The sequence below is a fragment of the Podarcis filfolensis genome (assembly GCF_964270895.1).
Source record: "Podarcis filfolensis genome assembly, chromosome: 14".
Lineage (NCBI taxonomy): Eukaryota > Metazoa > Chordata > Lepidosauria > Squamata > Lacertidae > Podarcis > Podarcis filfolensis.
In genome coordinates, this window is record NC_139616.1 from 7,960,036 (window position 1) to 7,976,497 (window position 16,462).

A 16,462-nucleotide genomic window follows, 5' to 3' on the forward strand; every position below is an offset into this window, starting at 1 on the left:
AAGTTTAGTCATTATCCTATTTATTCATTATCCTTAGACAACTGTGGCCTGTAGATTGCAAAGGGTGGGTTTTGTCGAGATTCGTAATTGTTTAAGTACTTGCCAATTGACTAAGTTGTAGTAGCTGCACTTCGGTTTATATTTATTACAATTTGCATGTAAATCGGTGAGAAAATGGAACCCATAATATACAGCATAGCATTTCTGCTAATAGCATTATTTGCATCACTTAAAAATCTATTGTGAGAATTTATTTTGGTTTTACAGCACCAAACCCTGCCCCTATTCTCTTTGAATGACGTTTCTAGAAAGGAAGACTATAAAGTGTTCTTAAGAATAGAGTCTCTTGGTAATCAGAATGAGTGTGTATGAAACACTTGTTTTCGTCTTCCTGCTTAATGATTTGATATAAAGATGATGGACATAAATGTTTATAGATGCATACATTCTTTTTCTAGGGCATGAGTCAGAGGATAGCATGTCCACACTTGCAGGAAGAAGGGGAATGAGACCAAAAATGATGATGCCATTTGATTCTCAACCACCTCAGCGTAAGTCTAACTTTAGTTATTTCTCACCAAGCTTCCTTGAGTCAAACATTTCACATTCCATCCGTATTGCTGGGAGTAGGGTGATGAATGTGCACAAAATCTTGTTTCTACTTGAAATAAATGCTAGGAAAGTTTAGAAGAAGAAACATTAGCATTATTATAACAATTATGGAAAGAATATCAAGATTATAAATAGAGAACTGGCAGAACTGAATCTTGCAGTATTTCCATGCCAAAGTAGTATTTGGATGCCAACCTGATCGGAGTGCTAAATAGCCTTTTGGCAAAATAGTACACGTTTTATATTTTCCACTTTTTAATTTTTGTAAATTTAATGTTAAGCCCACAATCTTATTTAAAATTTATTTCAGAAAGATAGGTACTTCTGGCTGGGTTGTTGTATTTTTCATAATACTTTGAAGCGCTTTAAGAAAAGCACAAACTAAGCAGAAAGTGACAGCAGTTCCCCACTATATTTAAGGTATTTGTAGTCCTTCTAGTTCTGCACTGTCTTTAAGGTCAGATTTGCTTTATGTTGGCCAACTAATGTTGCCAAATGTCCACCACTTATTAGGGCTGGGCGATATATCGTCCAAAACCGGTTTGAAGTTCACGTCATGATAATTATTTCATAATATTTGTGCTGGCAATATATCGCGAATCACAATGTGTGTAAGGACTAGGCGATATCTGGTTTTCAGCATCGCAATAACTTACCAGCTAAACATTTCAATGTTATCAGCAGCTAAACCTCACAATATCACCAGGTAAACATTGCAATCTACCACAATGTCTGAAATAAGGATGGAACTATACAGAGAAGAACAGGACAATGTCATGGCAACTGCTACTGCTTAGGGGTCTAAAACGGATAAATGACAATATTATCAATCATCACACACTCAGTTTCATCAGCAGGCAAGCCAAAATGCATCCCAACAGGACTTTAGGTTTGGGGCTTGGCTACCAAATGGTGTCCTTCAGGACAATCCAAAGTATGGTGATGAGTCATAGTAAATACAAATAATCTGGGACTGCCAGGCTGCAAGCAGACCTTCTAGGAGGCAGAAGCAGCAGTCTCAGAAGCAGAAGCAGCTTGCCATGACCACAGTATGTGTTTGTGGTGGCGGAACAATCAGTGGCAACTTGCGAGGCCACACGGCAGTGGCGGGAGCTGGCAGCAGTAGCGGTGGCAGCCTGCGAGGCCTTGCAGCAGTGATAGTGACGGCAGTAGCAGGAGTGGCCTGTGAGGACTCATGGCAGCGATGGGAGGTAGCGGCAGTAGTGGTGGTGGCCTGCGAGGCATTGCAGTGGCGAAAAAAAGTGGCAGCAGTAATGGCAGCGGCTTGCAAGGCCGCGCGGCAGTGACAGTAACATTGGCAGCCTGCAATGCCTTACTGTGGTGACAGGGAGTGACGGCAGTAGCAGTGGCGTGCGAGGCCTCGTGGTGGCAATAGGACATGGCGGCAGTAGTGGTGGCAGAGTGCAAGGCCTCGCAGTGGTGGCACAAACAGTAGCACCCTGCAAGTCCTCGCAGCAGTGACAGAGAGTAACAGCAGTAGCGGTGGTCTGCAAGGACTTGTGGCAGCAGTGGGAGGAAGTGACAGTAGCGGTGGTGTTCTGCAAAGCCTCATGGCAGTGATGGGAGGTGACAACAGTAACAGCGGTGGCATGCAAGGCCTCATGGCAGTGACAGGGAATGACGGCAGCGGCATTGGACTGCAAGGCCTTGCAGTGGTGGCAGGAACTGGATGCTGTAACAGCATTGGCTCAAGGACTTGCAGTGGCAATAGGCTTTGGCATCAGAAGCGGTGGTGGCCTGAGACTCCTTGCAGCAGAGGCCCATGGGGACTCATAGCAGTGACAGGGGGTAACGGAAGTAGCCACATCCTGCGAAGCCTTGCGGTGGCAACAGGAAGTGATGGCAGTAGTAGTGGCAGCCTACAAGGTGTTGTGGTGACACAAACAGTGGGGCTTGTGAGGCCTCGCTGTGGTGGCAAGAAGTGGTGGTGGCCTGCAAGTCCTCCTGGCGGTAGTGGGAGGCGGTGGCAAAAGCTGTGGCAGCCACCTCTGCTTCTGCCACCATCTCCTGCTACCACCACAAGGCCTCACAGGCTGCTGCTACTGCCACCTCCATGACAAGACCATGCAGGCTATCGCTGCTTTTGCCACTGCCGCAAGGCCTTATGGGCCGCCACCACTGCTGCCGCCAGCATGACAAGGCCTCACAGGCTGCCTCCACTTCTGCTGCCACTGCCGTGGCGAAGCTTTCTCTGCAAAAACCTGCTCTTTAAAGCTGAATCAGAGCAAACTCGATCCACAACAAACCCAAATAGCTGTTTGTTCTCATTCAGTTTTACAAAATGGGTTTTCATGGGGAAAGTCTTGAAGCAAAAAAAAGGGGTGGCACTACAACATCAAGCTTTAAAGCACAGACCATTGCCTAGAAAGAGTGGTGCAAAAGGTAAGTATAGATAAGCCATGTGCTGGGTAAGGTGAACAGAGGCATATAGACAATAAAGATCACAAGACAGGAAGAAGAAAGCAAAGGGGAAAGATGGTGGTCCGGTCCCTCAGGGTAGTGTTGTCGGATTACTAAAAAAAAAGAGGAAAGGTTGGAGACATCAACAGCCCTTTAGGAAACAACATTTGGAACAAATGAACTACTGTGAAATAATGTGCCCACAATTAGTCACTTTGACCTAAAAATCTATTTCAGAAGTCTTGGCAACTGTGAAAAAGTTAATGTGTTATTCACCACCACTATGTAGAAACATTTGTATGTAGAGCATCCAGTGTAAAATTAAGTTTTCCTGTTTTCAGTTTTCCTTTACCATGGTGTTCTGTTGCTGTTGGATTTGGTTTTTATTTGCATTCCCGTTTACTGTTTTTGTACTGTGTAACTCTTCTGCTTAGATAATACGAAAACAACACTTTGCCATAGTTAAGCATTAAGCAGAGCCCCTCAGAAAAACATTGCAGTGTATTCCTGGTGTCCATGCATTACCTGAGTCTGGCAATTTTTTAATATATAGATTTGGAACAAATTTGAAGTGTATTTCATTCTGAATGCAAGTCAGTGGTACTTAAGTCTTCAACATGCAAATGCGTGCTCGGTTTGGCCTGGGCTACCTGAGATGTAATAGGCTTTTTTTTTTTTTTTTACTGTGAATCCAAATCAGCTTCAGCCCAACTTCTGACTTGCACTATTAATAGACATTGCAGGGATGCCATAAAGTGTTTTTCAGCACAGTCCCTCAACTTTCTCTTTGGGTGTAACAGTGATCCACACTGTGGATTTGTTGTATGCTACCCACCCAGTCCAATCTGCAAAGTTCAGATAAAAACACTGGGTAACACTGCAGAGGAGTTGTCATCTCTCAGCTTAAACACAACATGCAGTAGGGGTCTAATACCTCCGAACAACATTGTGGGGTTGCTGTAAACCACCCAGAATATTCAGTGTGAATTACATTACAGGATTGTCATAAACTCAGTCCCCTCAATCTACTAGAGTATGGGGACAATGCAATGTGTTACAGTGCTTTGTAATTTGCAATGGTAAGTTTTTCTTTAAGTTTCACACTGAACAAGAATAGATTTCGAGTAGGAATTATTTTCCTTGCTGCTAGCTTTTGTGGGTATCCCTCCCTTGTGGGTGGGGCAGACAAACTAGCATCAATTCCCAGTTACATTAAATCTTGGATTTCTCCATTAACTCTCTACAGATACGTCTTGCTTCCATTCCTGGAAGTAAGTAGCATCTCAGTATGTACCAGGAGTGACATTTCTAGACAATTAAATGGTTTTCTCTGTCCTTTTTATATCTTTCTTTGTCTCCTCTATCCTTTTAACATCTTTTTGTGGGGAGGGTTTCCCCTATTTCTATTGGAGGAGGAAATAGGAGAGGGATGGAGGCAGAGGCATTTTGCACACAATGCTGGGTCAAACCATAATTAGAACAAAGGAGCAAGTGTGTGTGTTCCTGGGAAAAGGATAGTGGTCACTTTGCTTTTTTTCTCCAGGCCTGCTGTTACAGTGCTGTTTTGAGCTAAGCCATGGTTGGCTTAGTGTTATGTTCAAACCCAGGCTTGTGATTTATCTCACTTCAGGCAAACAGCAAACTGTAACCTTTTTCACCTGCCACTTCCAGCCAGTTCCACTATACACATGCCGCTGAGATGATTTTTGTGCAAACCTTGGGTTTTTTCCAAGCCTGTTGATATTTCCCTCTTGTGCATGTCTGTTTTGGCTGCATAAGGATCAGCACTCAAGGAATGAGTTGAGCATTAGTAGGAATGGTACCTAAATCATGGTTAAAGGTTGGCTGCAAACTAAGCTGTGAAACCATGATTTGAAATGGGTTTGCAAACAATTGCATGTGTGTTGAACAGACCTTGGTAAAAGTCCATTTCTTTGTTTGCCAGATGACAAACCTCTCTTGCTGGTGCCTCCCTATACTCTTGTCATGGTGACAGGTTTGGTTCACAAAGCATAGACCATGGTTTTACTGTACGTTTAGGAAGCTAAAAAGAATTAAAGCAGCAAACCATGGCCAGAATTTAAGCAGGGTTCATAATTACATAGGCACCAGGCCTTTTTCATTAACTGTTAACTCTGTTCTACACTCTCGTTTTTGTATCCGCCCCCCTCCCCCAGGACGGTTTGCTTATAGTTTTATTTCCTGGGATGTTTTCCATTCAGTTGTTCACCTTTTTACTACCCTTGCAGACTTCCTATTAAGATTCAAAAATGTGAGCTTCAGTGTTTTGCAATATTCTCAGTTTCTTATTAAGATCAGATACACAGAGTCCATCCTCAAATCAACCAGAATTCCTGTTTGTTCAGGAAGTTCAATTCTGTTCTGTAACAGTTTATATAACTTGAATTCATATTCAAATCCCACATGTTTAATGCAACAGAAAACACCCAGAGAACCCTGGCTATGAAGTGATTCAACTGCAATAAATAAATATTGGAAAAATGGGGGAATTCCTTAATTCCTTCAAACGGGTGTAGAGATGGCCTGTCATGGCAAAATGGACTTTGTTGTTCTGGAACCTTGAGGATAGTGTGCTGGTTTTTAATGTGCTTTTTTGTGAAATGGGTGGGGGTGCACTTCTGCATGCATGCTGGTTGGTGTGTGTTAAGCATTTTTTCTGTCTTATATTCATTCGCAGCTGTGATTAGTGCTCATCCCATCCATTCCCTTGATAACCCCCACCATCATTTCCACTCCGGCAGCCTCGCTTCTCCAACCTGCAGCTATCTCCATCACCAGGCAAACCCATGGCCAGTTGGCACATCCGTGTCCCATTCAGACAGGGCTAATTCCACAGGTGAGAAGAATGTCCTGGGGCAGCCGTTAGTAAAAGATGCAAAGACAAGAACTTCTGGGACATACTCAAATCCAATTTTTGTGATTGTGTGAGGGGGAGGGATGGGTGTTTATATAATTATGCTAGAGATGTCCAAAGATTTGTTTAGGATGCAATCCTAAGTCCATTTACTAGGAAATAAGTTCTGCTAGCTCAAAAAAGACTTATTTCTAAGTGCATATGTATAGGACTGAGCTGTCTTGTGATCTTTTTTCCCCTTTTCCATTCTGCAAAAGTGCTTGAAATGCACATGCAAGTCTCGCTTTCTGAACATAACATGTTCCTGAGAAATGGTTGGTTGGGCAAGTGTTCGCATAACGAGCCAACTGTTTCCAGTGTTTTCTGTGTGGGACATCTCATTGCTTTCCCAACAGTCTGATAAAATGAGAGGACTGGAGGAGCATCACATTTTCCTGCTGTGTATCTACAGCATGACCCCCGCCCCGTAACCCTCCCACAGATCTTCCTCCACCTCTGATCTGCGCTGCTGACCTGTTTTGGCAGTGATAGCCCTGTCCCTTTGCTGCTATTTTGGAACCAGTCTGCCTTCCTCCTCCCCTTGCCTGGATGTGGCCAGTGAGTCAAAAACACTGTTACGCGAACTTGTAAGAGAGGCCAAGATGAGCAACATGGCAGAGCCTTCTGTGTTGGTGCACCCACCAGTGCCTTCCATCTCCTTCTCTTCCCTCCTCTGGTGCCCAAAGCCAGCAGCAGCACCGGTTCCTACTCCTCTAGTGGCTGCTGCAGTGATGAGACCTATCTGCTCTGCTCCTGCAGCAGCAAGGCTGCCAAGGAGGAAGCCAAGCCCTTCTTCATCCTTTTCATCCTCATTGGCCTGGCTGACTCTGTGAGCTGGGCTCTGACATGCTCTCCACTGCTTCTTTGCTAAGGGGCAGTGGCTCAACCTCCATCTCAGCTTTGCTCTCAGCCTTGGCCCACCTCCTCGGTGCCAGAGGAGGAAAGAAGAGGAGGGAGGAGGAGGAGGAGGAAGAAGGCCGCAGCTGTAACAGCAGAGGAGACTCTGGCATGTCACTAAGCTTGGCCCTTTCATGCCTTCATTCTGCTATTGTCGCAGGCTCATGCAGTGTCATTGCTGGTTGGCTGACTCACTGGCCAGATCCAGGCAAAGGGAGGGGGGACTGGTTCAAAAACCAGGGGGGAAAGGGACAGGGCTGCCTCTGCTGCCAAGAACAGGCAGTAGATCAGTAGTGTAAATGGGAGATGGAAGAAGATCTGGGGAGGGTAATGGGGGGCAGGATCATGGCAGTGTAGATACACAGAAGGAGAACATTGGGCTTTCTTTTGAAATACTGTAAATTGCAACATTAAGGGAAATCATTCTCACAGGTCCTCGTGTTCAGATAAGTGAATTTTTGCATAACAAGTGTGTGGATAGTGGGACCTCCATGTGTTTGATTTCTTTGTTTAAAAATTACGACACCATTACTTTTCAGTCATGACTAAATGTTTAATTGTATAACAGTGTTAGCATTTTGAGCTCTGGGGCTAGGGTTGTTGGTTCAACGTTGGTTAAGAGACCTTGCAAGTAAGAAGGAAATTGGCTGCTGCTCTTATGCCCAGGAATAAATTTAAGAATGAACAATGCCCCTATCATATTTGGAATCATCCCATCTTAACTTTGCATCTGGATTACAAAAGGAAAAATAATACTACTCCTTTTAAAGTTGTTTTATAATTCACATATTCCAAAGGCCTGCCTGCCCTCCCTGTATAATCTGTGGATGGCATTTAATCAAGCACAGTTTGAACATTATTATGGTACTGGTAAGTTGTGTTTAAACAGCAGGATAGTACAGAAGTAGGCTTAGTTTGCATTCCTGAAGTATGTATATTTAATTTTGATAGCTGCTTCTCGAGGGGTTCAGCCAGCTCCTAAAAGCTTGAGGCACCTTATTATGTGTATGCAGTGCTGCTGTTATTAGTGCTTTGGGAAATAACCTGAGAACATGCAGTTAGAGTGACAGACTGTTAGAATTCTTAAAGTAAAATAAATTCTGGGACTCCTGTCTGTAGGTTGCTTATTGTTCTGAATTGTAAATATAATTCTACTATTACTATTACCAGAATGCTTCTTTTGCCAGTGGCTAAGTTTTCAAGCATATTATGGCAAGCTCATATAAGACACCCACCCTGTTTCTGAGACCTTTATCTTGCTAAAATTATTATACACAGCATTTAAGTCAAATGAATGCTGTTGCAATAAAAGCCTTGTGTGCAAGGGTAAAGCATGGATGAGCGTGTGTGCAAGGCTGTAATATAGCAAAAAGAAAAAAGGTGGGATTCCCAAGATTACCACTCTTATATGGTATTTGCAGATCTTCAGCAAGATTAGATTTTTCTAGTGGCTTGCATATTCTAAATTTACATAATTTATTTGATCCATTTTTTCATGATGCTGATCTAGTTTCTTTAGCTGATAATTTAGATTTGCATGATTCACTGTCTCTTCATAAAGCCTGTGAACAGATAAAACATAGTAGCTTTGTGGCAAGAGCAATCCCCTTGTTTAATTAGAGTACTAATGGCTTTTTATTCTTCTTTTGCAATAGTGGGCTAAAGTAAAAAAAACTTACATTGGAGCACCCATTATATTCATTAAATATACAAGCAATAGGAAAATTGGCAGAATTGAAGTATCTTGTAACAAATGTAGATAAGATGCAACTACTTATGAACCATCCAGTTAAGAAAATTGTGCTCTAGCTCAAAGACAGATGAGTACAAAGCAAATTTAAGGGAATTTTAGATAACCAAGTAAATCAGTTTGTGTTTTAATTCACTGGTTATTTGTATGGCAGTAAGACCATTCTGGGGGGAAAATGGCTGCTCTTTTTCAGAAGAAGATAGCTTTGAAAAGCAGAAGAACCTATTAGCAGACTGTGGAATTACCTAAGTACCAGCTTAATGGCTAGGTGTGCCTCTGGATGACTTGTTCATTGTCTCAATTGTTTAGAGAATATATCTCGCTGGTGAGGTGACCTAACTCCACCAAAGATCTCTGGTGAAAGGATGTTCAGAGACGCTGGTTTAGTGCTAGCAGGAGTGTTTTGTTAAAGTAAAAGAGAATGTTCATATTCTTTTCAAACCCAGAATCTGTTCGGAATACACCTAGCACAGATACCATGCCAGCTTCCTCATCTCAGACATGTTGTGCTGACCACCAGGAGCCAGAAAGTGCCACAGGATCTTATCTGCCCAGTACGCAGGAGGAGGAGACGAGCCAAAGCCTCCCTACTGCCCATGTTCGTCCTTCTCATCCTCTGAAGAGCTTTGCAGTGCCAGCAGTTCCACCCACTGGGGCAACCTATGACCCTGCCTTGCCAAGCACACCTTTATTATCCCAGCAAGGTGAGTGCGAAGGAATTACTGCTGTCGAAAGCCGAGTCGTGACTGTAATGCACAGTTTAAAGGAGCTGACAAACTGACAAGTGATGGGCATCAGAGCTAAGCTGCTTCCTTGATATCTTCAGTAATTGATTTGGATTTGATTTAAGATTTGTATGCTGTTTTGCCAACCACAAGCCTGAGCTCAAAGCGGTTCACAGCAGTAACAAAGCACTAACAAATAAAAAGCAACACTTCGAAATGCAAAATAAATATACAACAAATGAATCAAAACAACAAAAAATCGGGGGGGGGGGACATAGAATACCAATCAATCAAACAGAATATATGTTTGGAACACCAGTTAACCTGAGGCAAGAATCAAAACAGCTATCATTCAAGCCAGACCTATGTTTTATGTTTACACGCTCCCCTCCTGTCTCTCACACTCAAAAGGCTCTCACCCTGAGGCACTAATCACTTCTCTGTCCTACCACAGCCTATCAGCCAGCAGTCAAAATATTTATTAACCCCATATTATAAGGGAAAAAATCATACAAACCAGGCATACAACACCAACTCCCCTCTTGCCTCCTACCTGTTTGTGTGTGCAAAATCCATGACATCAGGTTCTCACCCAGGAGCATCCAACTCTACATTGTTTCACAAGAATCTAAAACATTTCTCCCATCTAGGAAAAATGTATATTCCAATTCAAATGTTTTCAGCACCTTGCTCATTCTCCCAAAGATTCACCCCAGTTGGAGATAAGTTATGGGAACAAGTTTTTGCCTAAGTGAAACTACCCCTTACTTTCTAACTAGCTTTGAGTGAGGCCTTTCTGAATTACTCTTGACATGGGCCTGATAATAGCATGCTTAGTAGCTAATTGCTGTCAAGTAATGCCCTTTAAAATCCAGGGTAGCAGTATTGCATAATGGAGAAGGTCAATGGTATCTCATCAGAAGACTGGGAGACAATTTAGGGACACGTCAGCAATATAAAGTATGGATCTTCACAAGAGTCTTACTCATCTCTCACTCCAACCCTGATTGCAGAAGGCTAATCCTGGTCATATTTGTGTTAAGCTTCTAGCCATCCAGTTCATTCAGTGAAGACTGCATCAATTGGCACCCTAGGGAGAACTCGACCTCCTATGCCAGTCGTGGTACCAAGTGCCCCTGAAGTCCAGGAAACAACAAGGATGCTCGAAGACTCAGAAAGTGTAAGTAGCCTGCTTAGAAGGTAGCCTAACGTCCATCTCATACGAAACCTTGGTAGTGAATGAGAGTAAAATTAGAATTCAAATTAAACATATTTTTGAGAACTAAAAGATGGTATAAGGCACTTATGGTACAATAGTTTTTCAGAAGTCTCCTTCATGGAATAGCTCCCACCAACTTTTTTTGCTTTGCTTTGCCATTTGAGTGAGGCCTTCTGTAATGATCACTAAACTTTGTAAAAGACAATACTAACCTGATGATAGTGCGTTACCTAATAATACATGTGTAAGGTGCTCACATTGCTACTGTTCGCCAGGCCTCTGCCCATCAGTAACTCTGCATTTCTGCTCTGAAAACCCTTTCCTCTTCAAGAGTGATGATTGTGGTAGGGCTGTAGCTCCATGATAACGCATGGACTTTGATTGTGTAAGGCCCCAGGTTCAGTTAAAAAGATCTGAAGTGGCAGAGCTGGGAAAGAGCTCTCTGACTGGAAAGTTAGAAGGCCCCTGCCAGTCAGAGTGAGCAAAGCTTGAATAGATAGACCAGTGGTTTTTATCTTTTTATAAGGCAGCTTTGTATTTCCATATGAACATTCTCCCGTTCTTCATATAATTTCTTTACAACTTGAAATAGCGCAGCTGGAAGCCATGCAACTGAGCACCAGCCCTTTCTAAAATTTTATGCTTTGCAGTAGACTGGTGTACACTATTGGCTTTTCTTCTTTTTAAGGCAACTTGATTATTAGTGATGAGTGGGTCTCATTCCAAAGATTCCATATCAGATTTGGAAATTTGAGTTCATCTAAGACAGGAAAAGCTAATGTGGTACCTTCCAAGTGTTGTTGTAGTCCAGTTCCCATCTGCCCTACCTAGCCTAGCTAATGGTCAGGGATGGGATATATAGTCCAACAACTTCTGGAGGGCAAAGTGTTTGCTTCTCCTGATTTAAAGCATAGATGGAGTAAAAAAATAAATCTCATAATGTCTAGGAACCCAGGGTAGCTCAGGGTTAGCCAACATGATGTCCTTATTAGACTCCAGATCCCATCATCCCTCTCCATTGACCATACTGGCTGGGGCTAATGGGAATTGGAGTCCAACAACATCAGCAGGGAATCATATTTGTCTACCCTTAGACAATTGGCTCTTGTTAGAGATAACCCTTCATTGCTCAGCTTAAAGAAACTATCTTTCATTTTGAAAAGCCAGGATAAGTTTCTTGTTGTAAAAGACTTGGAACATACAGGCAAGCTCATTGATCATTTTTCATTACTTCTGTTTTCTTGCATAAATATTTTCTCAAGGACAGACTCAACATTTTTACATAGATGGGTCCAGTATTTTACATAGATGGGTCCAGAAGAATAAGGATACAATATCTTCCAAGTTCAGTTTTTTGTGTATTCCCTTGGAGTTTAGGAAGTTGTCTATCACTTTAATATGCACTCTGAGAAACTCCAACTCATCAAGATTTTTCAGCAAGATTTGGGTGGCAGCTGGAACATGCCTAGAGTACTTCTTCATAGATAGTGCCTTGGGTGCAAAAAGTTGATGATTTCTTTTTCTTTTTCCTCTTTCCCTGTGTCCCTACCTGCCTCCCTAATCACATTCTCTCTCATTAATTCACTGTTTGTCTGGGGTTTGTCTGCATGTTGAATTCTGGTGCTGCATCTCCCCACATCTTTCTCCTTGCATGAAAAATAGGATGGGGACATTTCCATTTCTGTAGTAACGCAATCCATCTAACAGATGTGACTTTGCTGTCATGTTCCATATCCGCACCATATTCTTCCCCCACCCAAAACAATGCAGCTCATCTTGCCGAGTAACCCTGTTAAATCTCCTGCAGAATTATGAACCAGATGAGCTGACCAAAGAGATGGCCCACCTGGAAGGACTAATGAAGGACCTTAATGCCATCACAACAGCATGACCACCTTCCCCAAGAAAGGACTCCAAATCCTGTTTCACAGGTCTTGGGACTTAATCTTGGAGCACAAGGAAATGTACAAAGACTAGGGGACAGCACAAGAGGGATATTCAACCAGCTGCAGTATCAGTGCCAATGCTGGTTAACCAAGTGACTTTTCTATTCATTACCTGAAATGAACCTGTTGGAAAGTTGGATTCCACTTCCTGCTAAGATGTTGCAAGAAATGGCTGAGGGAGACGCGCCGATGTGATGAAATCCAGTATACAGACAAAGAAGTGGACTTAGCATTAATTTGAGTCAGGTTTTGTCTCAGTGCTGTGACCTTCCCTGCATTTTCAGTGTTGGACATTCACATTTATGTACAATTTTATTTGTGTGTTTTTATTTTATTGTATCTTTTTTATTAAAAAAAAGTGTAACCTGAAGAAAAAGAAATTTGTGTTGTTTCCCACAGCCTAGACAGATGTTTGATTGCTTGTTCTATTGTGTACGGGAATTCATTGCCAGTGTGGAATGTTCGGTTTGTTTTATGTTTTATTTTTTATTTTTAGTGTGTGTATAATTATATCACCTTCCAGCAGTTAATCCATGACCTTGGGGGATGCTGCATCGCTATTTGTAAGCTTTTTTATTTTTATATTATAATTATTAAAAGCCTGACTAGATTCTCTCTCATCACTGTGAGATTAGCTGCCTGTTTGGATTGAAATCTAACACTGAGAAACTTTTTGTTTGTTTTATGTTTGCCTTTTCAATATGGGGTGGAGGTAGGCACTGGGAAGGAAGCCACTGAGCGGAAAGATGTTTAACTGTTTCCGAGGAATGGGTCCAGTACAATACAGCTTGATCCATATGAGTAGCCCCAACATCCCTTGGAGAATACCCAGATGAGCAAATGTAATGTGCAAAGCGAGTGATTCTGAATAGTAATTGCAACAATTCCCTCATCACAGTGATCGGGGAAAGTGCTACAGTTATCACGGGAATGGCCCCTGACTGTGTCTGTGATTATCAGTTTGCACATTACCTCTGCCTGTGTAAGCACATACCAGGAGACACTTGGCATTACTCATGTGAACAAGAAAACCTATTGTGCGGACAGGCTCTAAGTCGTGAAACAGATTTTTTTAAAAAAACAACAACAACAACCTATCATTTGCTTTGTGAGCTACTCATTAAGTGTGTCTGGCTATTAAATGGATGGGGGCTGGAAGCTTTATTGAGAAATGTAGGGTTGTTTAGCATCAGATACCACAGTGTGTCTTGGCAGCAGAAATTTCTGTTTTGATGTTTTATTTGAAAGATAACCTCTTTAACATTTACATTGCATCTTGAGTTTTATTCCAGATCTTTTAATGTACAGAGGTTAGTAGTAGATGGGGGGAGGCACTTTTCCCTGTAGTTGTACACCGTCCCATAGGTCTTCAAAAATACCTTCAGTGTTAAACCACAATTAGCAAAACGTCTTTTGCAGGCTTATTTATTCTAAACGGAAACAAAACCTAGGCGTACAATGTTTGTGACTCAGGTGCCGCTTGAAAAAAAAAGGGAAGCTAAAAGGAGATGTTATTTCCTTTATGCTATTTGCTGCCCAGTTTGACATACCACCATCCTCTCTATTGGGTGGTGACTTAACATAATAAAAGAGACTGATTTTGTAAAAAAAAATCCCGCTGCTTTTGGAATTCAGGTGTACACTCAAAAGGGCTGGAAGGTGGAAAAGAAGCAAAAGGTCATAATAGGTAGTTTTCTTTAGCAAATTTGTTCTGTGTAAAGCAGTGTTATTTTAGGGTCAGTATTAGCAGTGCTGTTGGAGGAAATAGCCCATAACCCTTGGAGTTTGCAGTGCTCTGATCTGAGGCAGACTTCACTGGATCCTTTAAATTGCCATGTGAATGAGGCTAGAATGGTTTTTATTACTGGCTAACTCAAGTTTGAAAACACCCAGCCACTGCTCTCTACTGAGAACCAGTATCAGGAGAGAATTACTTAAAGGGATGAAGAGATAGGGCAAAGGAGGGATGCTTAACCCTTCCCAGCCCTTCCCTTTCTTTCCCCGAAGCAACTCCTTCAAGCTGCTTTCCAGGCTCGTATTTGCTTCTGGCTTTGTATCAGCAGATTCATCTTGAAGATTTCTTGGAAGCAATTATGGAAAATAGGGATGCCGACAGACTAAAATTGACTAGTGGTTTCTGATGATGAGCACTGAAGAAATGTATTAATTCATTCTGATTAGCAGCTATAACATATGCATAAGAAAAGCCATTTATTTTTTAAATACTGTACTGAATTTACAATGAGATAATTAAGTGCCATGTTCATCTAGCTCAGTGTTCTGTCTTCCAACAGTAAACATCCTAATGCCCCAGAGACATTCACAGTCATAGTACGTGGGTGTAGATTCCTCCCCAGTTTATTCTCATAGGTTAATAGGATGCTTATTTTGGGTTGGGGCAGTCAGCAAAAAGTCCATCATAAGAGCAAACTGGCACACCTGCAAAATAGGTATTGAGTAAAACTAGATGAGGTTTGGGTTGGGGAGAGAGAAGGATTCAGACACTGGCCTGGATCCAATTATCTGTTCTCTGTATGTGTGGTGGAGGTTTTTATTTTCCTTAATACTTTGGTATGCAGAAGGAAGGGGATAGGTGCCACACACACACACACACACACACACACACACACACACGCCTCATAAATCAGAAAGAGCTTCCAGTGAGGGAGAGGAGAATTTTTTAATAGTACATTAAAAGGCCCACGGGTGTTGAAATGCACTTCTCTGGATCTGGGCTATTTGGTATGATCCGGAGCCCTGTATAATCAGGGTGGGCATCTGTAATCAAAAGGGGCTTCCCATTCCTGCGAAAGGGAATGTTCCATGTGGCTGTTTTCCTTTGTACATGCAAAGTTCTTGTGAAGAACAGGAAATCCTTTGTGTAGGGTCCTCATTGCGTCCACTGAATTCAGTTAGTGCACGCATTCCGCTCCTCAGATGTGTACATTTCTCTTTCATATCTATACCCAAAGAAATTCCATCATGTGTACTCAGTATTTCCCCCACTGGTGGATTTTTGTGAATATATTGCTACTTTACGTCGAACACCATGAATGTCAATATTGCCATGAATCTGGGAATGGGGTGGGGGATATTTTTAATAATAAAACAACTGTTCAAAGTTGGTTTTTTAAGGTTAAAACAAAAAAGGAAACATTTATTCAAGTCAGTGTACAATATGTATTGCACTTTTTCACATTTTAACACTGTTTTATACATATCTTGTGATTTTAAATTTGGAACATTGTGTATCTTGTAGTGTCATAGCTAAGCTGCTCTGCGGCAGCTTCCTCCAGCTGAATATGGAGAAGGGGGTGGGAAGACCTCTGTATATTGTTTTACAGTTCTGATGTAGGAGAGTTCTGAGGACTGCTGTAAACTTCTTCCTTTCTGTACATTTTTTTTCCTGTAGTATTTGCTGTATACTCTATAAATTTTTAATACTGTCATGTTTATTATTTGGTATTGGATATCCAATACACTTTTTTTAATCTAATCGAGTTCTGCCTTTGTCTAGAGTTTTGTTTGTTTGTTTTTTTAAAAAAAACTTTTGCCCTTGCATTTTAGCAGTGTCCCTCGATGACTATTTAATAACACTGAAGCCCCAGTTACGTTCTGGAACAAGGGTGCAGTGTTTCAGAATAATTTCTTTAAATTACAATGTAACTGAACCATTTATAATTATTTTAACCTGTTGGAATTCTGGTCCAGAAATGAAGACACTGATGTTAGTCACATATCCCTTCTTCCATCATGGAACCACAAGGTGGTATACATTTCGTTCTCAGGAGGGAACCCATCCATGCATTGACCCAGACACAAACCTGCTTAGCTTCAGCAATATGGTGGCCTCAGGTGCCTTTAGACCACACTCTGCGACACAGCTGTTAGACACAGAGCTCAGCACTGTTTCACTGAATTGTTTGAAACAATTGTTAGAAAGGGCTTTGTATGTTCATTCAGCTGGGAGTTAATTTA

General features: G+C 41.9%; 1 protein-coding gene across 16 annotated transcripts in view; it reads left to right on the plus strand.

Moving 5' to 3' along the window:
- The window catches only part of NEO1 (neogenin 1), a 106,893-nt gene extending 90,909 nt beyond the window's left edge, over positions 1-15,984 (plus strand). For 8 of the 16 annotated variants that reach the window (XM_083586187.1, XM_083586192.1, XM_083586189.1 and 5 more), the window contains 5 exons: positions 459-551; positions 5,732-5,890; positions 9,041-9,298; positions 10,363-10,499; positions 12,346-15,984. In XM_083586187.1, coding sequence (XP_083442313.1) covers positions 459-551; positions 5,732-5,890; positions 9,041-9,298; positions 10,363-10,499; positions 12,346-12,429 — 731 coding nt within the window. In that variant the 3' untranslated portion in view covers positions 12,430-15,984. Of the gene's footprint in view, positions 1-458; positions 552-5,731; positions 5,891-9,040; positions 9,299-10,362; positions 10,500-12,200 lie in introns of all 16 variants that reach the window. The other 8 variants (XM_083586182.1, XM_083586180.1, XM_083586181.1 and 5 more) reach the window with 2 other exon arrangements.
- Positions 15,985-16,462: the final 478 nt, after the last annotated feature.